Genomic DNA, 24,565 nt, shown 5'->3' on the forward strand with positions numbered 1-24,565 from the left:
ATTAAATCATTTATCACTTTTAATGCTGCTGTAGTTGTACTATGTTTTTTTCTAAAACCTGATTAAAACTCAGTTAGGATATTATTCACTGTTAAATAGTCCTTTAATTGCTCACTTACAAAGGTTTCTAACATTTTTGATATAATCGAAATTTTGGAGATGGGCCTATAATTATTTAACATGGTAGGATCTCCCCCTTTTAAGAGGGGTACAACAAAGGCAGACCTCCATATTTGGGGAACTTCATATTTCTCTGTTATTTCCTTCTTTATTTTAATAGTATTGTATTTTGTAGGTGTAATTGAACAAAAGAAAGAATACTTTACTCAGCGGACTTTCTTCTTCTGTGTCACTCACTGTCCCCTCTGCCTGATGCACAGTGACAGCTACTGGCAGGTGTAATTATACAACAACAAATAGTAATGGATTTTTTCATTTTCTCAACACTGCTTTGGGGCCATTTTAATATAGAGTTTTACAAAAAAGAAATCTGAATGTTAACTGAGTGTGTGTGTGTGTGTGTGTGTGTGTGTGTGTGTGTGTGTGTGTGTGTGTGTGTGTGTGTGTGGAGAGAGAGAGAGACACGGTTGGAGTCAACTTGTTCGTGACGTCACAAAGTCTTTGTACAGAATCCTGCTGGCTCTGAATATTTTAAGGCAGTGCAAAACCCGACTTCTATTCTACACTAAGCTTCAATTTACAAAGAGAATCATAATGCTGCTTTTTATTTCCTGAGTTTTTTTGAACACTTTTAGATGTTCATGTGCATTTACTTTTGGATTAATTCTGCTTTATTATACTCCACCATATGCTTTATCTTGTAAGAATCCCTGACATTTTCACAAAAAACTTGGCACCACATTTGTCATCAGTTGTAGACTACAGCTAAAACATCTGCATTCACAGCTGGTTTAATGTCTCCAGATGCTCCATGCTGACTGAAACATGAGATTTCCACTATTAACACTGAGGTTTGATTTGCTTAAGGTTTAGCTATGCACTAAAATAGCATATAGTTTGTGTTTTTATAGACTGCAGCAGATTTTGTGTGCTAGTCAGCAGCTTCTGGCTTGGTCAGGCCTTTAGGAAAATAGCCTTGCTGGCATTCTTTGAATAATGTTTCACACAGCCAGATTATTGAAGATTTAAATAAAGACTGACTATGTATTTATATCTTCTAACCCCTAGGTTAGATATATAATCGATTATGATTATTACATTCTGCTAAATGTGCCTCAGTGGCATGACGTCTATTATCGGTGTCCAGTTTAATCTTTTTTTATTCATTTTTTTCCATTTTCATCAACTGCTTTATCCTGTTTAGGGTTGTGGTGGATTCGCTTCCACCGGGAAACGCATCAGCACAAGGCAGGGATATTTTACACAGGGTGCCAAATCATCACATCAGTTAAATTAAAAATAAATAAATTGATAAGTACAACACATTATTCTACATTATCTTTTTGTGTGAACGTTTTTGCATCCCAAATAATGGGTGGTGTGACCATCTGACCAGATATGTGTAAAAAGCAGGCTAACAAAAGGTACTTATTTACAAGACACAAAAAACACACAGAATGCAAAATCACTACCATTTAATAGTATAAACATACACACAACACTACATAACAAACAAAGCAAACAGGGAAATAAAACTCTATAATAATGTTATGCTAAAGGCTACACTAAACCCTAAGCAGCAAAACTAAATACTAAACTAAGGAAAAAAACATAAAACAAGAACCGACAGGGCAAAACATGTGGAAGATATTATGTTATGGAATGGGGGTATAGAAAGGGAATTAAGACCTGAGATGGTCAGGTGACATAGTGTGCAGGTGACATGTGCAGAACCTGATGGGGCTTGCAGTTTTACAATTTGAAAATAAATACATAATTGATAATGAATAAGTAATTGGGTGACTAAATTAATAGTTTAGCAAGTTTAATGTGTAAATGTGTAACCTGGCTACCTGTCCTGTCATGAATGTGCACGGTGGCTAAGTGGGTAGCACTGTCGCCTCACAGCAAGAAGGTGATCCCCAGGTGGAGCGGTCCGGGTCCTTTCTGTGTGGAGTTTGCATGTTCTCCCCGTGTCTGCGTGGGTTTCCTCCGACAGTCCAAAGACATGCAAGTGAGGTGAATTGGAGATACAAAATTGTCCATGACTGTGTTCGATATAACCTTGTGAACTGATGAACCTTGTGTAACGAGTAACTACCGTTCCTGTCATGAATGTAACCAAAAGTGTAAAACATGACGTTAAAATCCTAATAAACAAACAAACAAACAAATCGATCCCAGGTGGGGCGGTCTGGGTCCTTTCTGTGTGGAGTTTGCATGTTCTCCCCATGTCTGTGTGGGTTTTACTACGTGTGCTGTTTGACATTAAACTTGTGAACTGATGAATCTTGTGTAACGAGTAACTACCATTTCTGTTATTAATGTAACCAAGGTGTGTAAAACTTGAGGTTAAAATCCTATTAAATAAATACATTTCCATTTTAATTCCAGTTCCAGGTTTTGGTGACTTCTGAAATATACGACACTGATAAATACAAATATCCCATGCCCCCATTATAACATTAATTGTTTATTCTGACCGAGTGACATTCTAGCTCGTTTATTAAACAGAGTGCTGTTCATTTTATATCTTTAAAAAAAAAATAAAAAAACCAGCCAAAAAAGTAGCCCACGCCAAATCAAACCAAAATCCACTCAGTTTAGCATGAAGCCCTCCTATCTGGAAACACTGACCGGCTTTGTGCTAATAGTATGACGAAGATGGCTCTTTAGTTTGTACACGGAATTCAGGTTCTCTTGATAAACTCCCCGCTTCAGCATTACATCCTCTAGAGAACATAACCGCCTCAGGCTGAAAGCATGGCACAACTGTCTCCACCAGCTGACCTGCTTCTTTTCGTTTATAGAATGAGCCATATTCCACTGGGGTATTGTCTGCAAATACAGGCAAGGACAGCTTGTGTGCTTGACTTTTTAAATGAAAGGGTTGCTTCAGTAAAATAAAAACATACTCTGTATGTTATTTGGTCAACTGACTGAGATGGTTGGACTTTCCATTTAAAAAAACAAAAAAAACAACAAGAGAGTAACTGCTATGTGATCTTTTCGGCTCAAACAGCTCTTCTGGGCTCATTACAAGACTTTGAAGTATGTCTGTGGGAAACTGACACTTCAGTCAAAAGTGCATTTGCATAGCTGGGCACTGATGTTGGTCAATAAAGCTTCAAGTGATGTTCCAGTTAATTCCAGAGCTGTTCAGTGGGGCTGAGGTCAGGGCTCTGTTTAGGTGACTGGAGTTTCTTTAAACCAAGCTTTTCTTCATGTGTTTATAGAGCTTGCTTTATGCACAGGGGAATAGTAGAGCTGGATTAGGAAAGGGCCTTCCCTTAACTGCTGCTGCAAAGTTGGAAGCATATAATTCCCTTTATATAATTTACAGTGTTTAGAAATAGTTGTGGCTGAAACACATTGCTTTAATAATTGGAAGCAGTGTTCCAATACTTTTGTCCATGTAAGCATCAGTTGTTTCTGCATTTGGTCGGTACATTTTCTATCCTGTATAGACTAGCACTGGGCTTTATTTTTGTACCGTAGTAAGCTACTTTTCAGTTCCCCTGAGATACCTGGCTGTTTTCGAGTCCTTTAAGAGGCGGACAAAGAGGAAAGAGTTTTGTTCCTGACTTTGCTCCACAGAGCTTGTTTTGTTACTGGTGAACCCTCCCCATCCTCCAATGCATCCAATGTCCAACCCCTTCACACACTTTGAATGAGCTCGCGGTAAAGAAGAACTTCATAAATCTATCTTTGGACTGTGATAGCATGAGTGCTTACTTCATTCAGTTTAGCACACACTACATGCTGTACATACACAGTGAAGCCACATATCCTGTTTCTGCTGTGTACTTTGTTTTCTTACAAAGTTCTTTAACACCCACAGAAAAATAAGCTCTGTATTCCTCTATCGTTCATTATGGCATCTTTACCAGACAGTAGGTGTCACTGTGGCAGCCGCAAGGTGGTGGTGGGCTAGTGGATTATACTGCTGGCTAGGGTCTTTTTTGCTGGAGACATACACCAACGAGGCATAACATTATGACCACCTTCCTAATATTGTGTTGTTCCCTCTTTTGCTGCCCCATATGCAACAAACTGCGATGCACTGTGTATTCTGACACCTTTCTATCAGAACCAGCATTAACTTCTTCAGCAATTTAAGCTACAGTAGCTCGTCTGATGGATCGGACCACATGGGCCAGCCTTTGCTCCCCACTTGCATCAATGAGCATGTCGCCGGTTTTCCACTTTTCCTTCCTTGGACCACTTTTGATGGATACTGACCACTGCAGACCAGGAACACCCCACAAGAGCTGCAGTTTTGGAGATGCTCTGACTCAATAGTGTAACCCAGCCTTTCTCAACCGGGGTGCCGCCTGGCTTCGTCAGGGGTGCCGTCAAAAATATTCTGACACAACGTGAACGCGGGTTGCGTGCGTTGCGTATAGTGATGAGTCGTTCGCGAACGATCCGATTCTATTAAACGGCTCTTTAAAATAAACAAAACGCCTCTGCAAGCCGTTATAATATATATATTTTTCTGTGCAGTTCTTATCGGCTGTAATTCAACCATTCCGCTTCCATCAGTAGAGGGAATTAACGTAATAATTAGATAATAAGATCTGTTTATTGTCGAAATTCAAATCACTTTCAGTATCGCGGAGAGAGCAAGCCACACACACACACAGAGCGAGAGGTAATTACCTCATTAATGTAAATATTATAATTTTTATTGTTATTATTTTGCACTTTTTTTATTAATGTTTTATTCTATTTTATATTTTTGCACATGTATCTGTTTATTTATTGTTATTTTTATTATTTCTCTCTAACTTGCTTTGGGAATACGAATGTCCTTATTTGTCATGCCAATAAAGCTTCTTTTGAGTTTAAGTTTGAGATCCGTAACCGAGCTACAGAAAAACCATGCAGACAATGAGCAGTGCTAGTGGTATAATGACAAATAATTTAGAAATAAACTATAAACTTGTTTAATGATGTTAAATCTGATTGGTTCATGGCGCGTATGTTTCAAAGCAGAAACAAACACGGGCTCATCTCTGCACAAGAGAGGATTTTTCTGAAACTTAATGCAATGCAACCACAGCACGTCTCTTCCCTATAGTGTTTTTGTATGTTAGCAGTCCGAGGGATGCAGAGTGTAAGTTTTTAAATAAATTTTAGACTGGGGTGACTTGAGATTGTAAATACTGTTAAAGGGTGCCGTGACTGAAAAAAGGTTGAAAAACACTGTTCTAGCCATTCCAATTTGGCCCTTGTCAAACTCGCTCAAATCCTTACGCTTGTCCATTTTTCCTGTTTCTAACACATCAACTTTGAGGATAAAATGTTCACTTGCTGCCCAAAATATCCCACCCACTAACAGGTGCCTTGATGAAGAGATATTCAGTGTTTTTCACTTCACCGGTCAGTGGTCATAATGTTATGTCTGGTCGGTGTACATGCATAAGAGAATGCTTATCTTATTCATTTCTTAATAAGCCTGTGAACAGAGCTTGTTTTTGCATAAAAATCTTACTTTAAAATACAATGTAAAGGTTTGCAATTATTATTTATTATATATTATTTATTTCCATGATTTCACTAAATACAGTGAAAATATTTAGTTAAAAAATTAAAATAAAATATAAATGATTTTCAATAATGTTTTTTTTTTTTTTTTGCACTATTTTACTTGTGATTCTTATTTCAGTAAAATACGGTAAAAATATTTTGTTTAAAAGTTTAAAATAAATATAGATGAATTTAAATAATAATGACTTATTGTGACTTAATGGTTTATAAAATATATTTTTTTACAAATTGTTATTGGCTGTTAATTTTAATATTGCAAAAAAAAAAAAGCTTGGACATGCCTAAATTAAGCAGGATGACAGACATTTGCCTAATGACCCTTGAGACTGAGCCAAAGACTGCTGTGTGTACAAACACAGACTAATGCGGTTGCCCTTTACGCTTCTCTGTGTATAAACACTGATGCTTCTGTAATAATGAAATCAGAAGGCTTGCCATGTAGCTCACCTTGATTAAAACAGCACAACCACAGTGTGTCATTCTTTACTGTCAGCTCAGCTAAACTGTGCCAAGTTGAACTGTGTTTACATCTACGTCAGAGGGATTACTGCAAGAACTGAACAATTATGACGATGATCTGACTATTGGCTATGATTATGAGCTCAAGTAATTTGGTTATAAGAAACTCAGTTTACATGAGCCATTTAGTGATCAGATTATCATATAAACAAAATATGTAGGCAACAAGACAGTCATTGCAGTGTTGTGCCAGTTAAATAAAGACAATAGATATGACGATTAACTCATTTTGGCCTCCATTTATTCATTAATTTTCACTAACAGTTTTTTTTCTGGTTAAAATAGAGATGATATATATAATTTAAAAATTACTTATAGATTCTGTAGCATCTCTGAATGGAGCTTACTTTATTTCAAATTGCCACTTTGTAAAGACTTTTTGTGTCATGTGTAAATATTTTATTATAGCTTTATGTCCCTATTCATATAGCAATTCAATAAAGGGGGCAGCTCTGTGCTCGTGTGTAGATAATAGGGAGGCTGATGATCCTCTGGGTCTGGTCCACTTTAAATATACAACTGTAGCTTTAGGCCATGTTGACCTGAACAAGAAAAGTCTCTCATCCATCATGCTGATTTAAACTGACACTTGGTTTGGTCCAGACCCAATTTTTTTTTCGCCAGAAGCAAAATCCACTTAGTGTTTTTTTTTTTCCTGCTGGCTGTTAATCATTTTCCTGTGATGTGTAGTGTTGATACAGATCACTAATGTAGAAGAGAAAGTCCTACATTTTAATCCACACTGCATACTACATTACTAAACAGTATGTCAGAACAGTGACGTGTATTGCTAATACCCAAAAGAGAGTCCTAACATCTGATTCATACTGCATACTACATTACTAAACAGTATGTCAAAACAGTATGTAGTGGTAATACCCATCGCTACTGTAACAGTCATAACATCTGATCGCTACTGTACCAACATCTGATCCATACTGCATACTACATTACTAAACAGTAAGTCAACAGTGCAGAGTAGTGTAAATATTAATCGCTACAGTCATTCATCAGAACAGTGCCGTACAGCTGATCCGTACTGCATACTACATTACTAAACAGTAAATCAGAACAGTGCCTTACACCTGATCCGTACTGCATACTACATTACTAAACAGTAAGTCAGAACAGTGCCTTACACCTGATCCATACTGCATACTACATTACTAAACAGTAAGTCAGAACAGTGCCTTACACCTGATCCGTACTGCATACTACATTACTAAACAGTAAATCAGAACAGTGCCTTACACCTGATCCATACTGCATACTACATTACTAAACAGTAAATCAGAACAGTGCCTTACACCTGATCCATACTGCATACTACATTACTAAACAGTAAATCAGAACAGTGCCTTACACCTGATCCGTACTGCATACTACATTACTAAACAGTAAGTCAGAACAGTGCCTTACACCTGATCCGTACTGCATACTACATTACTAAACAGTAAGTCAGAACAGTGCCTTACACCTGATCCATACTGCATACTACATTACTAAACAGTAAGTCAGAACAGTGCCTTACACCTGATCCATACTGCATACTACATTACTAAACAGTAAGTCAGAACAGTGCCTTACACCTGATCCGTACTGCATACTACATTACTAAACAGTAAATCAGAACAGTGCCTTACACCTGATCCGTACTGCATACTACATTACTAAACAGTAAGTCAGAACAGTGCCCTACACCTGATCCGTACTGCATACTACATTACTAAACAGTAAGTCAGAACAGTGCCTTACACCTGATCCGTACTGCATACTACATTACTAAACAGTAAATCAGAACAGTGCCTTACACCTGATCCGTACTGCATACTACATTACTAAACAGTAAGTCAGAACAGTGCCTTACACCTGATCCGTACTGCATACTACATTACTAAACAGTAAATCAGAACAGTGCCCTACACCTGATCCGTACTGCATACTACATTACTAAACAGTAAGTCAGAACAGTGCCTTACACCTGATCCGTACTGCATACTACATTACTAAACAGTAAGTCAGAACAGTGCCTTACACCTGATCCGTACTGCATACTACATTACTAAACAGTAAATCAGAACAGTGCCGTACATGTGATCCGTACTGCATACTACATTACTAAACAGTAAATCAGAACAGTGCCTTACACCTGATCCGTACTGCATACTACATTACTAAACAGTAAGTCAGAACAGTGCCTTACACCTGATCCATACTGCATACTACATTACTAAACAGTAAATCAGAACAGTGCCGTACATGTGATCCGTACTGCATACTACATTACTAAACAGTAAGTCAGAACAGTGCCCTACACCTGATCCGTACTGCATACTACATTACTAAACAGTAAGTCAGAACAGTGCCTTACACCTGATCCGTACTGCATACTACATTACTAAACAGTAAATCAGAACAGTGCCGTACATGTGATCCGTACTGCATACTACATTACTAAACAGTAAATCAGAACAGTGCCGTACACCTGATTCGTACTGCATACTACATTACTAAACAGTAAATCAGAACAGTGCCTTACACCTGATCCATACTGCATACTACATTACTAAACAGTAAGTCAGAACAGTGCCCTACACCTGATCCGTACTGCATACTACATTACTAAACAGTAAGTCAGAACAGTGCCTTACACCTGATCCGTACTGCATACTACATTACTAAACAGTAAATCAGAACAGTGCCGTACATGTGATCCGTACTGCATACTACATTACTAAACAGTAAATCAGAACAGTGCCGTACACCTGATTCGTACTGCATACTACATTACTAAACAGTAAATCAGAACAGTGCCTTACACCTGATCCATACTGCATACTACATTACTAAACAGTAAGTCAGAACAGTGCCTTACACCTGATCCATACTGCATACTACATTACTAAACAGTAAATCAGAACAGTGCCTTACACCTGATCCATACTGCATACTACATTACTAAACAGTAAGTCAGAACAGTGCCTTACACCTGATCCATACTGCATACTACATTACTAAACAGTAAGTCAGAACAGTGCCTTACACCTGATCCATACTGCATACTACATTACTAAACAGTAAATCAGAACAGTGCCTTACACCTGATCCATACTGCATACTACATTACTAAACAGTAAGTCAGAACAGTGCCTTACACCTGATCCATACTGCATACTACATTACTAAACAGTAAGTCAGAACAGTGCCTTACACCTGATCCATACTGCATACTACATTACTAAACAGTAAATCAGAACAGTGCCTTACACCTGATCCATACTGCATACTACATTACTAAACAGTAAGTCAGAACAGTGCCTTACACCTGATCCATACTGCATACTACATTACTAAACAGTAAGTCAGAACAGTGCCTTACACCTGATCCATACTGCATACTACATTACTAAACAGTAAGTCAGAACAGTGCCTTACACCTGATCCATACTGCATACTACATTACTAAACAGTAAGTCAGAACAGTGCCTTACACCTGATCCATACTGCATACTACATTACTAAACAGTAAGTCAGAACAGTGCCGTACACGTGATCCGTACTGCATACTACATTACTAAACAGTAAATCAGAACAGTGTTTTACACCTGATCCATATTGCATACTACATTACTAAACAGTAAGTCAGAACAGTGCCTTACACCTGATTCGTACTGCATACTACATTACTAAACAGTAAATCAGAACAGTGCCGTACATGTGATCCGTACTGCATACTACATTACTAAACAGTAAGTCAGAACAGTGCCTTACACCTGATCCGTACTGCATACTACATTACTAAACAGTAAATCAGAACAGTGCCGTACATGTGATCCGTACTGCATACTACATTACTAAACAGTAAGTCAGAACAGTGCCGTACATGTGATCCGTACTGCATACTACATTACTAAACAGTAAGTCAGAACAGTGCCTTACACCTGATTCGTACTGCATACTACATTACTAAACAGTAAATCAGAACAGTGCCTTACACCTGATTCGTACTGCATACTACATTACTAAACAGTAAATCAGAACAGTGCCTTACACCTGATTCGTACTGCATACTACATTACTAAACAGTAAATCAGAACAGTGCCTTACACCTGATTCGTACTGCATACTACATTACTAAACAGTAAGTCAGAACAGTGCCTTACACCTGATTCGTACTGCATACTACATTACTAAACAGTAAATCAGAACAGTGCCGTACATGTGATCCGTACTGCATACTACATTACTAAACAGTAAGTCAGAACAGTGCCTTACACCTGATTCGTACTGCATACTACATTACTAAACAGTAAGTCAGAACAGTGCCTTACACCTGATTCGTACTGCATACTACATTACTAAACAGTAAATCAGAACAGTGCCTTACACCTGATTCGTACTGCATACTACATTACTAAACAGTAAATCAGAACAGTGCCTTACACCTGATTCGTACTGCATACTACATTACTAAACAGTAAGTCAGAACAGTGCCTTACACCTGATTCGTACTGCATACTACATTACTAAACAGTAAATCAGAACAGTGCCTTACACCTGATTCGTACTGCATACTACATTACTAAACAGTAAATCAGAACAGTGCCTTACACCTGATTCGTACTGCATACTACATTACTAAACAGTAAATCAGAACAGTGCCTTACACCTGATTCGTACTGCATACTACATTACTAAACAGTAAATCAGAACAGTGCCGTACATGTGATCCGTACTGCATACTACATTACTAAACAGTAAGTCAGAACAGTGCCTTACACCTGATCCGTACTGCATACTACATTACTAAACAGTAAATCAGAACAGTGCCGTACATGTGATCCGTACTGCATACTACATTACTAAACAGTAAGTCAGAACAGTGCCGTACATGTGATCCGTACTGCATACTACATTACTAAACAGTAAGTCAGAACAGTGCCTTACACCTGATTCGTACTGCATACTACATTACTAAACAGTAAATCAGAACAGTGCCTTACACCTGATTCGTACTGCATACTACATTACTAAACAGTAAATCAGAACAGTGCCTTACACCTGATTCGTACTGCATACTACATTACTAAACAGTAAATCAGAACAGTGCCTTACACCTGATTCGTACTGCATACTACATTACTAAACAGTAAATCAGAACAGTGCCTTACACCTGATTCGTACTGCATACTACATTACTAAACAGTAAGTCAGAACAGTGCCTTACACCTGATTCGTACTGCATACTACATTACTAAACAGTAAATCAGAACAGTGCCTTACACCTGATTCATACTGCATACTACATTACTAAACAGTAAATCAGAACAGTGCCTTATACCTGATTCGTACTGCATACTACATTACTAAACAGTAAATCAGAACAGTGCCGTACATGTGATCCGTACTGCATACTACATTACTAAACAGTAAATCAGAACAGTGCCTTACACCTGATTCGTACTGCATACTACATTACTAAACAGTAAATCAGAACAGTGCCTTACACCTGATTCGTACTGCATACTACATTACTAAACAGTAAGTCAGAACAGTGCCTTACACCTGATTCGTACTGCATACTACATTACTAAACAGTAAGTCAGAACAGTGCCTTACACCTGATCCGTACTGCATACTACATTACTAAACAGTAAATCAGAACAGTGCCTTACACCTGATCCATACTGCATACTACATTACTAAACAGTAAATCAGAACAGTGCCTTACACCTGATCCGTACTGCATACTACATTACTAAACAGTAAATCAGAACAGTGCCTTACACCTGATCCGTACTGCATACTACATTACTAAACAGTAAATCAGAACAGTGCCTTACACCTGATTCGTACTGCATACTACATTACTAAACAGTAAGTCAGAACAGTGCCGTACACCTGATCCATACTGCATACTACATTACTAAACAGTAAATCAGAACAGTGCCTTACACCTGATTCGTACTGCATACTACATTACTAAACAGTAAATCAGAACAGTGCCTTACACCTGATTCGTACTGCATACTACATTACTAAACAGTAAGTCAGAACAGTGCCTTACACCTGATTCGTACTGCATACTACATTACTAAACAGTAAGTCAGAACAGTGCCTTACACCTGATCCATACTGCATACTACATTACTAAACAGTAAGTCAGAACAGTGCCTTACACCTGATTCGTACTGCATACTACATTACTAAACAGTAAGTCAGAACAGTGCCTTACACCTGATTCGTACTGCATACTACATTACTAAACAGTAAGTCAGAACAGTGCCTTACACCTGATTCGTACTGCATACTACATTACTAAACAGTAAGTCAGAACAGTGCCTTACACCTGATTCGTACTGCATACTACATTACTAAACAGTAAGTCAGAACAGTATTCGTACTGCATACTACATTACTAAACAGTAAATCAGAACAGTGCCGTACATGTGATCCATACTGCATACTACATTACTAAACAGTAAGTCAGAACAGTGCCGTACATGTGATTCGTACTGCATACTACATTACTAAACAGTAAATCAGAACAGTGCCTTACACCTGATCCATACTGCATACTACATTACTAAACAGTAAATGAGGACAGTGCCGTACATGTGATCCGTACTGCATACTACATAACTAAACAGTAAATCAGAACAGTGCCGTACATGTGATCCGTACTGCATACTACATTACTAAACAGTAAATCAGAACAGTGCCTTACACCTGATTCGTACTGCATACTACATAACTAAACAGTAAGTCAGAACAGTGCCGTACATGTGATTCGTACTGCATACTACATTACTAAACAGTAAATCAGAACAGTGCCTTACACCTGATCCATACTGCATACTACATTACTAAACAGTAAATGAGGACAGTGCCGTACATGTGATCCGTACTGCATACTACATAACTAAACAGTAAATCAGAACAGTGCCGTACATGTGATCCGTACTGCATACTACATTACTAAACAGTAAGTCAGAACAGTGCCGTACATGTGATCCGTACTGCATACTACATTACTAAACAGTAAATCAGAACAGTGCCTTACACCTGATCCGTACTGCATACTACATTACTAAACAGTAAATCAGAACAGTGCCTTACACCTGATTCGTACTGCATACTACATTACTAAACAGTAAGTCAGAACAGTGCCGTACACCTGATCCATACTGCATACTACATTACTAAACAGTAAATCAGAACAGTGCCTTACACCTGATCCGTACTGCATACTACATTACTAAACAGTAAATCAGAACAGTGCCTTACACCTGATTCGTACTGCATACTACATTACTAAACAGTAAATCAGAACAGTGCCGTACATGTGATCCGTACTGCATACTACATTACTAAACAGTAAATCAGAACAGTGCCTTACATCTGATCCGTACTGCATACTACATTACTAAACAGTAAATCAGAACAGTGCCGTACATGTGATCCGTACTGCATACTACATTACTAAACAGTAAATCAGAACAGTGCCGTACATGTGATCCGTACTGCATACTACATTACTAAACAGTAAATCAGAACAGTGCCGTACATGTGATCCGTACTGCATACTACATTACTAAACAGTAAATCAGAACAGTGCCTTACATCTGATCCGTACTGCATACTACATTACTAAACAGTAAATCAGAACAGTGCCTTACATCTGATCCGTACTGCATACTACATTACTAAACAGTGTGTGTAGCGTTAATACCCATCGCTACTGTAAGAGAGAGAGAGAGTTTTAACATCCGATCCATATTGCATACTACAGTACCTAACAGTATGTGGATCGAGAGCTGTTCGTGAGTGAGCGCTAGCGGCGGATGAAATCGGACTGACTCTGTGATCGGTTCTTCACAGCTGGAGTTTGCGGCCGTGTAAAATCGTTTTTAAAAGAATTGCGGTAAGATAAACACATCGAGAGATGGAATACAAACACGTTCAGGCGGTGCAGGAATTTACAAGATCGGGACAATGCGGTAGAATCCAAGTGTGCTCGTGCCAAATTACGTGGACCAACTCACAGCAGGTACGATGTATCACTGCGCATCACAGGTGTAATGTAGTGCAGGGCATCATGAAATTCCATAGATTTTGTACTTTTACGCAGCTGGATACAGTCTGTCTTGCTACATAATAATTGTGGGGGAGAACGGGGTTGGTTGTGTTGACACAGCCAGAAAAATGTGAAATTAAATTGTTTGTTCAGTTGATTTCTGATACAGTGTGTTTAAATGAGGATGCAATTCTCTCAGTCTGTAATAGTTGATGCATCTTATAACAACTTTGAAGAGACATAATAATTTAAAATAATACTCTTTCAATTATAATAATAATAAAAACTGTTTTTATATAATTTATGGATGTCAACTTTTTAATGTCTCCTTATTTTAAAATGTATTTATTTATTTTTTTAATATATGTAACTGAAGCGGCACGGTGGCTCAGTAAAAAGCGCCTCACAGCAGGATGGTCCTGGGTTCGATCCCCAGGTGGGGTGGTCCGGGTCCCTTCTTCTCGAATTACCCCCATGGGGATCAGTAAAGGAATCTTATCTTTCTGTGAGGAGTTTGAATGTTTTCCCCGTGTCTATGTGGGTTTCCTCCGAGAGCTCAGGTTTTTTTCCCACAGTGCAAAGACATGCCAGTGAGGTGAATTGGAGATACTAAATTGTCCATGACTGTGTTTGTGAACTGATGAATCTTGTGTAAGGAGTAACTGCCTGTTCTGTCATGAATGTAACCACATTGTGGAAAACATGATGTTAAAATCCTAATAAATAAATAAATACATGTAACTGTGGTCTATAGAGCATCGTTTTTTTTCACATCCTTTTGCCAATATTGAAAGATTAAAGTGAAAACCAAGCTAGAAACAGTTAAGTTTTTGTTTGCTTTTAATTGGATTGTGCTAGTGTCTGGTATGGCTGTGTTATATGAGAAAAAATAAAAACTGTCCCCTATATACCAATTCTGTAGTGTTGGCCTTGCAAGTAGTTTTAGGATTTTCAATCATTAATAATAATAAAAAAAGTTAACACACCATCTACAAGGAACACATGTCCCTTCATTTCACGAAACAGTTACTGTTTATTATTTACTGAACTTGGCATACAAGCTATACTTCATGCTGTTACCTGTAGAGGAAGTTGACTTGACTGCTTTATTGTGCAGTCCTCTAAACCTCGGGTCATCTCACTCCGCCCCCTTCAGCCCCCACGTTTGGCCAAGTTTCGCACTCTGTCTGACTCTGACACTTGTGTGTTTGAATTCAGTCGTGGATTGCAGTTAGGACAGCACACTGGGGCAGATGACTGGCTTTTGAGGGAATTTTATTGAATATTCAGGTAGTAGCTCAGTCCTGTTGATTGCTGGACTATGAGTCGGATTGGCAACGTAGGTTTGCCAAGTTCATTGAACATGCAGGAAAGCAATGGACGACGAAGTGTAACGGTGAAGTTTTTTTTTGTTATGTTTATAATGTCATTGTGTTAGTATGTGCTGAACTGCTATGGACTGGGGAAAAAACTGATTTCTAATGCAAATTTATCAGCAGCTTAAGGGTCAGTTTCGGGGACAGGATTACAGATGGTCTTTAGAGATTCTGCTGATAGGATTTAATACAACTTGCATTTTAATTATGTAACATGTGCTTACATCACACAGCATTTAGCTTTTTACTAACACTGTTGCATGTAAGAATATAATGGTGAGAGGTAACTAAGTGAATCATCTGCTTATATTCCAAACTACCTTCCTTTAGGTCCTGCAGACATGGACTCTGTTTGGAGAAATCTTTCAATGTGCATGATTTATATACAAGTGCCTTACCATGCTTTCTTAATCATGCGCTATGTTTTACCATCTGCCTTGATCTGTGCTCAAGTCCATGTGCCTTACCAATTCAGTGTTAATTAAAATCTTCATAACAATCATGCTCTTTGCGTTGGGTTGTTAGTGTTTTCATCTTCTCTGCTTGGCACTTCTGCTCTGCTGCCATGACGACAGGATGGCAGCAGGCGGTGTGATAGACCTCTCACTCTTATCGGACAGAATGCACAGAGACAGATAATTCAGGGTCTGCTTTGTGGCTCCCACACATACCTGTTTACCAACTCGCTGGTGAAAACAGTAACATGCCTCTCCTTGATTAACACAGACACTAACACTAGAATTACACTCTTGTTGTTTACTCCAGGATTTTCAAACTTATCTGCTTGAAATATTTGGGCTTTCCCTTTTTGAATGCTGTGCTGAAGGGATATGTTATTTGGACACATGCCTGTTAAGTTGTGTAATTGTGACTGCCTTAGATCGGATAAAAACAGTGTTGATCCTTTCAGATGCTGGATGAAAGACACAATCCTCTGTTAATCATATCAGTAAATCATGTTCCACATTCTGTGCATACTGTTATAATTTCATTACTTTTTTCTGTTTTACTGTCAGGGTTGTTGGGGGTTCGGTTTCCCCGAAATCAATGGGGAATGTTGCGATGGATTGGTGTTTTGTCTGGGTTGTGTTACTGTAATGTGCCCAAAGATACAGCCAATCATGCTGCATGTAGACGCCTGACTGGCTGTTAGCACAGCTGGTGATTTGACCTATTAATAGTAATAGTCATATGGTGTTTGTGTCTGATCCTAGGTAGAATAGTATTTCAAAAAACAAGGTAAATGGTTCAAGCCTCACCAATGGCAGGTTACTGTTGTTGGGCCATTGAGCAAGGCTCTTACTGCTCAGTTGCTTGGACAACAATCCATCATATTTAGTTAGAATTTTAAGTTGATTTGGTTAACAGCGTCAGCTTTTATTGTTGACGCTTAGCAGATGATGAATTGAACTTGCTGTGTGAAATGAGGTGGAATGTTAAACTCTGCGGTATTATTTAACACCACAGGTTTACAGAGCCACAGGTCATTTCACACCCAGTTCTCACTACACTGACCATACTGAGCACTGCAGAAAGCTATTTTTCTTTCCCTCTCTTTCTCCCTCGCTCCCTCCCTCCAGTCCTCTTTCACTTTCTGCCTCTCTCTCTCTTGTCTCTCTCTCTCTCTCTCTCTCTTCATTTCATCCCCCCTTCATCTTCTGCTCTGACTAATATGTCTAAACAAGGCGTTCCCTCTTTCAGATTGTTATTGCCGCTGGTCTGGAAATGAGACCGTCCAGGCTGCTGTAAAGGCCATCTAGTACTTATCTGCTTAATGGAGTGCTGTTGTGTGGGTTTCAGGAATTAACGCCGTTCTGTATCTTTACCCCCTCCCTCCGTCCCTGCCCCATGTCCATTCCTCTCTGCAGGTGGTGAACCCTCGGGTGGAGCTCACTCTCTCTGAGTTGCAGGAGATGGCCACGCGACAGCAACAGCAGATCGAGGCCCAGCAGCAGATCCTCGTCGCCAAGGTAACCCTCTCCTTTAAGAATTGGGCTGTGGGTGACGTTGCATGTTTTTGTGTTGGATGGTGAACTTTTATTTTCTGAAGATCAGGCAGATCCAGCATGTGGATACAGTGTGATTATTGTGATAGATTTAGTATTTGCTCTCAAATAGTTTACTTGAGTGTTAATGTAAGAGCTTGTCTCTGTTGTTTGGGTTGTACAATTAAGATTTTGGTACAAGTAAAGGTTATAACAGTCATAAGATACACTATATGGCCAAAAGTATTTGGACACATGTTTTTGGACATCCCATTTCAAAAACAAGTTGTATTAAAATAAAGTGACCTCTATGTGATCTTTTCAGCTATAATAAAAGCCACTCTTTTAAGGAGGCTTCTCACAAGACTTTGAAGTATGTCTGTGGGAATTTGTGCCCATTTAGTAAAAAAAACAAACATTTGTATGGTTGGGCACTGATGTTGGTCAAGAAAGAGTCAGTTGATGTTCCAGTTCATTCCAAAGCTGTTTAATGGAGCTGAGGTCAGGGCTCTGTTCAGGCCGCTGAAGTTTCTTAAAACAAGCTTTTCTTCATGTCTTCATAGACCATGCTTTGTGCACAGGGACACAGTTATGCTGGAACAGGAAAGAGACTTCCCTAAACTGCTGCTGCAAAATTGGAAGCAAAATTTTCATTTAATTGAATGATTTTTTTTACACGTTAGAAATAGCTGTGGCTAAAACACATGAATTCAGTAATTGGAAGGGGCTTCCCAATAGTTTTGTCCATATAGTACCAGGCTTTTGTCTTTGGTTTGACATATATATTAGCCAATTAAAACCCACTTATCAGTAGTATTTTTTGCTAATGGGCAATGCACCAGTTCCTTTATCCTCAAGTATCAGCAAATACAGGTACAGATATCAACTTTTGCTGAAAATCCTGATAGACATTCGAAAGCATAAAGCCCTGACCTCAGCGCTACTGAACACACTTCAGGAAGAAATCAGATCAGTTGAAGGCCTCATGGGCACAAATTCCCACCAATACACACTCCAGAATAGAGTATGCTGTGACATCCTCAGAGTGGGGGGAAAAACTATACTTATGCCCATGGTTTTGGAAAGGGATGTCAGACTAGCTCATAAGTATGTGTCCACATACTTTTGGCCATATGATGTAAGCACATTCATTAAATATGTTATAAGCTACACCTACTATACAGATGAACCTTGTTGGTGTACTTTGTACATTTTATCACTCTGACCTCTCAAAATAGAATAGGATAAATAGTTTATCTGTATGGTAGGTGTAGCTTATAAATAGATCAATGGATGTACGTACCAGATAGGTGTAACCAATATAGCACTTTATAAGTTTGTGTGTATATAATTAGATAAATTAGTCTATGAATAAATCCGCATAGCTAAAGCATCAATAATTATAGGTAACAATGTAAAGCATTTTGGCCTTACTATTAAAAGTGCTGTGTACGTATAGATAATAGACAGTCATACGCAGACTTACTTCAGTGCTACATGCTGTTGGACACTAAAATTGCATGGCTAGTTAGTTTTGTCACTGTAATTTTTGGAGTGCTCATCATCTCCAGACAGATTGTTTGAAATGTCTCCTTTAGGCTCAGAAAGCTTTTGTATTTAGAATGTATTTAAAGTGTGTGAGCTCAGCTTTGGGCTTTCATTACCCCTCTTAGTGGGTGTTTACAGCAGCCAGTGCAGAGGTGATGAGCTCATCTGTGTTTACTGCTGCGGTGATGTTAGCGGCAAAAAGTGCACACTAGCACAGGAGATCACGCCGAGACCACACAATGCCAATAATGTAGCAAACACTGTCAGTATGTCCTGTATGCCGCAGCAGGCATTTCTCACCAGCTTACGCCAAATAGCTTCTCTTGTTTTCTCACTGGGAACAAAGGCTGGAGTGTGTGCACATCAGTTCAGATAAGAGACAAACTGGTTTCCAATCTGTTGCTAGAGCAGCTGCAGATTGCGTACGGCTAGTTGTAAAGAGGGTGAATAGTGCTGAGTGTAGCGAGTGGTAGAAAGGGCTATGAAAATGGGAAGGGAGGTGGGGTGCCACATGCGCATGAGCTATATTTAGCTCTGTCACTCTCTTGGAGTGCAGCCTCAGTTCACATGTAGGCTCGTGTGAGTGTTTAGGAGATGAAGAGGCATCTGAGCGATTTATTAACAGTTGCCCTGCCTGTCTAATGTACATTATGTAATGAAAAATATGGACACAGTGTTAGCATCGTTGTATATGTCACCGTAACACTAAATATGACCATTGCTTTCCATCAGTATTTGACTTTACCTTGATGAAACTTTGGTTGCACAGTTGCCCACCTTGCTAGCCCACCACTGCCGAGATTTGGGTTTAAATCTCAGTAGTGTTATCAGGTGGCCATGCGTCTGCGCATACATGAGTGGCTGTGTCTAAGAGGAGGAGGCTTTAGTGGGTTAGGCTTTTATCCTTAAAACGTCTGAACCAATCAGTGTGGATTGGACGCGTTATATTATTGTTTTGTGCTTCTTTTTTTAATGTGTTTGTATAAAAGCTCAGTCAGTGCTTGTTAATATCGCATGAAATATCAACTGTACAATGGTACAACTGTCTAGTACCCTGCCCTCCCCAAGCTGCTATTAAATGCACTTTACATTACATCACATCACATAAAATCAATACAGTTTGTGCAATAATAATAATAATGCTTATTTTTTCTCTACTGTGCTGTGATGCCAGTTATGCTGTTCTGTTTTGCACTATTCAAACCCTACTCTATATTTCATATAATTTTAGCTTATTTTGTGTTGTATTGAGTCACATTTTTTTGAATATTTTTCTTTTATTTATCTTATTTTTGATTTATTATTGCTGCTGGTCTCACTGAGAGCTACCAAACAAAGTTTCGTTGTATAACCACAATGACAATAAAGTCTATCTTATCTTATCATATGGATTCAAACCAATGCTTGTTCACGTCTGTGTGTTTAGGAGCAACGCTTGCGCTATCTGAAGCAGCAGGAGAGGAAGCAACAGCAGTCTGTATCTGAGACGGATAAGATACAGAGGCTGAAGGAAAGAGTGGAGAACCAGGAAGCCAAACTCAAAAAGATCCGAGCCATGAGGGGCCAAGTAGACTACAGCAAGGTCATCAACAGAAATCTGTGTATGTACCTTATATACTCACTGTTTTTTTCTTTATACACAGTCTTAATGCCAGAATAACAAATGTCCAAAGGTATGTAGACATCCTTGCTGTCCTATTGGTTTGGCCACTTAGACACATTCACTGCTTAGACACATTTGCTGCTAGTTAGGAATGTGTGAATGTTCTTTAGTGCATTTTTTTCTAAACTGTTTTTAGAATCAGTATGTAAATAGTACACTGTATTGATGAACTGTAGATCTTTTTCCATTGCACACTACCTTACCTTGCTTTATCATTGCACATTACCTAATAAATTACCTAATACAGTACTCATCTTAATCCAGAACTATACCCCAACTTCTAGTTCCACAAGGGTACTCGTGAAAGTAGGTGGAGTTTGGTTAGGCTGTAACAGCATTCTCCACCAGACAGTGAGAGCAAATATGGCACAGTAATAACAATAAAACCATAGCACCAACAACGGGTTGATTTTTGGTTCACCCCATTCAGGGTCTGCTTGTCGGACCTTCAACCCATTTAGTCAGGAGAGCATTTGTAACTCAGGTACTGGTGTAAGAGAAGACCTGACTCACAATTGACACTCATCCCAAAAGTGTTCAGTGGGGTTGAGGTCAAGGCTCTGTGCAGGCTATTAAAGCTTTTCCACACTAAACTGAACTCATTTAACTATAGCCTCAGCCCACGGCATGTGCCATACAGGAACAGGAAAGGGCCTTTCCCAACATGTATATGGCATGTATATGTGTCGACATGTACTGTATATGGCCGTATACTGTATAAAGTTAGAAGTAACTTGCTTGCTGCTCTTGATGAGTACAAGAAACTTCTTTGCTGAGCAGGTATTTTGCAGCGCAACATTGACATTTACTGCAGGTTGTGTCCGCTCATTGGTTACGTTATTAGACACACCTTGGTACAGCTTGTAGCTTTAAACACATACATATAGCTCATCTCTTTTTTTGCATGAGTTGCATCATTTATACTGTAGCCTTTCATTAGTGGTTCATTTAACCCCAGAAGTCAGACACTGAATGGATATTGTTAGGTAACACGCTATAATTAACTCAGCTCAGTTTAGCAACACTGCTGTCCCTTATACACCTGTGTCATTAAACTGTCAGGTACATACAAGTTAAACTGAACATCTCACTGATAAATACATTAGGTATCTGCAAGGATGTAATCTGTGTATTTATACTTGCTATACGTTGAGCCTCCACTTCCCTAGAAATTTACTCTTATGGCTTTTAGCAGATGCATTAATTCTGATTGCCTTAATTGTTGAACTAACACTGACCAAGAAATACAGTTAATCCAAACCATACAATGTATTGACAACAATGGCAACTTGCCACCGGTGGGGCTTGAACCAGTGACCTAACAGTTAATAGTTCAGTACTTTAACCACTAAACTACAACTGCCTAGTGTGTGTACAGATCAGATAGGAAACACACTGTATACTACTCTGTCTACTGCTTTTTTGTGACTGATGCCACAGCACAAACTTGATGCACGCATGGACTGTAGAAACCATCTGGAATAATGCATTACCTTTAATTATCTTCCTTAATTTACTTACTTTTGTGTAGTTGATTTGATTATTAATAAGCAAAATTTATAACCAAATCTTAAATGCATTTTTAATTCCCTTTTTATATGTAATTCTATCAATGTTTGTGTTTCACTAGTCATTGTGAACTTCATAGTTCCAGTTCTTCATAGTTCCAATCACAGTTCTAAATTCACAGTAACAAATCATGTGAAACTTTTAGAAATGCCATATTTTCAATATATATTTAACATTTTCTTAACATGTAAGCAATGTGATACCTTTTTAAATTATCAAATGCTGACATGCGTGGAAAACATGGAGCAGTTTGTTCACGTTTATATTGCTGTGTGTGTTGCGATGCCAGCTGCAGAGATCGAGCATATCAGCGGACTGTTCCATGAGAAGCAGGCAGAGCTGCAGGCAGCCATGCTCAGGGTGGATCAGCTGAGTCAGCAGCTGGAGGAGCTGCGCAGAGGCAAACTGAACGGCCTGCAGGGTCTCGGGGGCCATGTTACCGGCACTGCTGCTCTAGAGCTTCGCAAACTCTACCAGGAGCTACAGGTCTGCACACGCGCACACACACACACACACACACACACACACACCAACACACTGCAGTAAAATACTGTATACTAAAGTATAATTGCCATTTTTATTCATCAATCTACACTTAATGGATTGGAGTCCTGTCCTGCATATGTTGCTGCATTGCGATGATTGTCAGTGATTTCAGGGAAAGTGATGGGAAGACATGAAAATCTTAACTTAATCTCCCATAATGGTGAAGTGGGAGCATTATTTTTAAAAATGTAATTAAAACCAAAAACTGAAATCTATTATTCACAAAAGTATTCAACCCCTTAATTCAATACTTTGGCATTGATTGAAGAGACATTTTTAAGTGTGTCTCTGCAGGTCTATGGAAAAATTAATGACTAAATAATAAGGTTTTTTTTTTATGTTTGGACTTTGTCAGTATTAGTATTGATATACTGCATACTGATATACCTGGGCGACACGGTGGCTTAGTGGGTAGCACTGTCACCTCACAGCAAGAAGGTCCTGGGTTTAATCCCCAGGTGGGGCAGTCTGGGTCCTTTTTGTGTGGAGTTTGCTTGTTCTCCCTGTGTCTGCGTGGGTTTTCTCTTGGAGCTCCGGTTTCCTCCCACAAAAACATGCAAGTGAGGTAAGGTGGAGATACTAAATTGTCCATGACTGTGTTCGATATTAAACTTGTGAACTGAAGAATCTTGTGTAACGAGTAACTACCATTTCTGTCATGAACGTAACCAAATTGTAAAACGTGACGTTAAAATCCTAATAAACAAACAAGCATATTGATATACCACTGGGACAGTGGTAACCTAGCAGGTAGAGCTTTGGGCTATCAATCAGATGATTGTCGGTTCAGCTGTTGGGCCCCATGAACAAGGCCCTTAACCCTGTCTGCTCAAGGGGTGCCATGCAATGGCTGACCCTGCAATCTGACCCCAGCTTTCAAAACAAGCTGGGATATGTGGAAAAAAGGATTTAATTGTACTGTACATGTGTATCAGTATATAAGACAAATAAAGGCGTTCTTCATTCTTTTTGAGTGACACACATCATTAAGTACATTGTCAGTATCATTAAGTCAGAAATACATTAAAAAAGTTTCCTTTCTTAACACTTTGGTTGCTGACTTTATGCAGGCTCTTTTTAAAATGTGTGTTTTGCATGTATTTCCACATTAGAATAAGGATGTGTATGAAGTATGAAATACCACTCATAACCTTGTAAACTACTAACTTTGTGCTTAACCTAATTTAAAAACTAAAAAAAACTGACATTTAGCTGCACACTGTATTAAAGTGTTGATGTATAAACACTAGCATGGAAGTGAGTTAAGAGAGTGCAAAGAAATTGAGAATTGGATTACACAATGTATGATGTGTTAGGAGTATCACATGCACTCAGTATATCAATATGTAACACTGTGTCATGTTGCACACTGAGCAGAGACGAGCTAATGCAGTGCAAATATCATTCTGTATAGTAAATAGTCTGCTGAATTAGATTTTGACCTCAATTGTAAGACGAAGAAGTACTTGTGCGAATTGAGATGCAGCCCTCCAGCTTGCTGGCTAAGTGCTATTCTATCTGCCCAATGTGCAGCCGTATACAGTGAGTTTTGCATGTAGTACCAGAATATTTCATGTTAATTTACTGTATGAATTCTGGCAAAGAAGTT

At 38.8% G+C, this 24,565-nt stretch overlaps 1 protein-coding gene across 7 annotated transcripts in view; it reads left to right on the forward strand.

Annotated features, from left to right (window-relative positions):
• ppp1r13bb (protein phosphatase 1, regulatory subunit 13Bb) overlaps positions 1–24,565 on the forward strand; it is a 107,487-nt gene that overhangs the window by 23,668 nt on the left and 59,254 nt on the right. For 6 of the 7 annotated variants that reach the window (XR_010013733.1, XR_010013734.1, XM_063002210.1 and 3 more), the window contains 3 exons: positions 17,514–17,615; positions 20,605–20,779; positions 22,700–22,896. Coding sequence is in view for 5 of the 7 variants with exons in the window: in XM_063002210.1 (XP_062858280.1) it covers positions 17,514–17,615; positions 20,605–20,779; positions 22,700–22,896 (474 nt within the window). In the remaining 2 variants the exon portion in view is untranslated. Of the gene's footprint in view, positions 1–14,068; positions 14,243–17,513; positions 17,616–20,604; positions 20,780–22,699; positions 22,897–24,565 lie in introns of those variants that run through there. The other variant, XM_063002212.1, reaches the window with a different exon arrangement.

The sequence above is a fragment of the Trichomycterus rosablanca genome, chromosome 9 (assembly GCF_030014385.1).
Source record: "Trichomycterus rosablanca isolate fTriRos1 chromosome 9, fTriRos1.hap1, whole genome shotgun sequence".
In the NCBI taxonomy this organism is placed as follows: domain Eukaryota; kingdom Metazoa; phylum Chordata; class Actinopteri; order Siluriformes; family Trichomycteridae; genus Trichomycterus; species Trichomycterus rosablanca.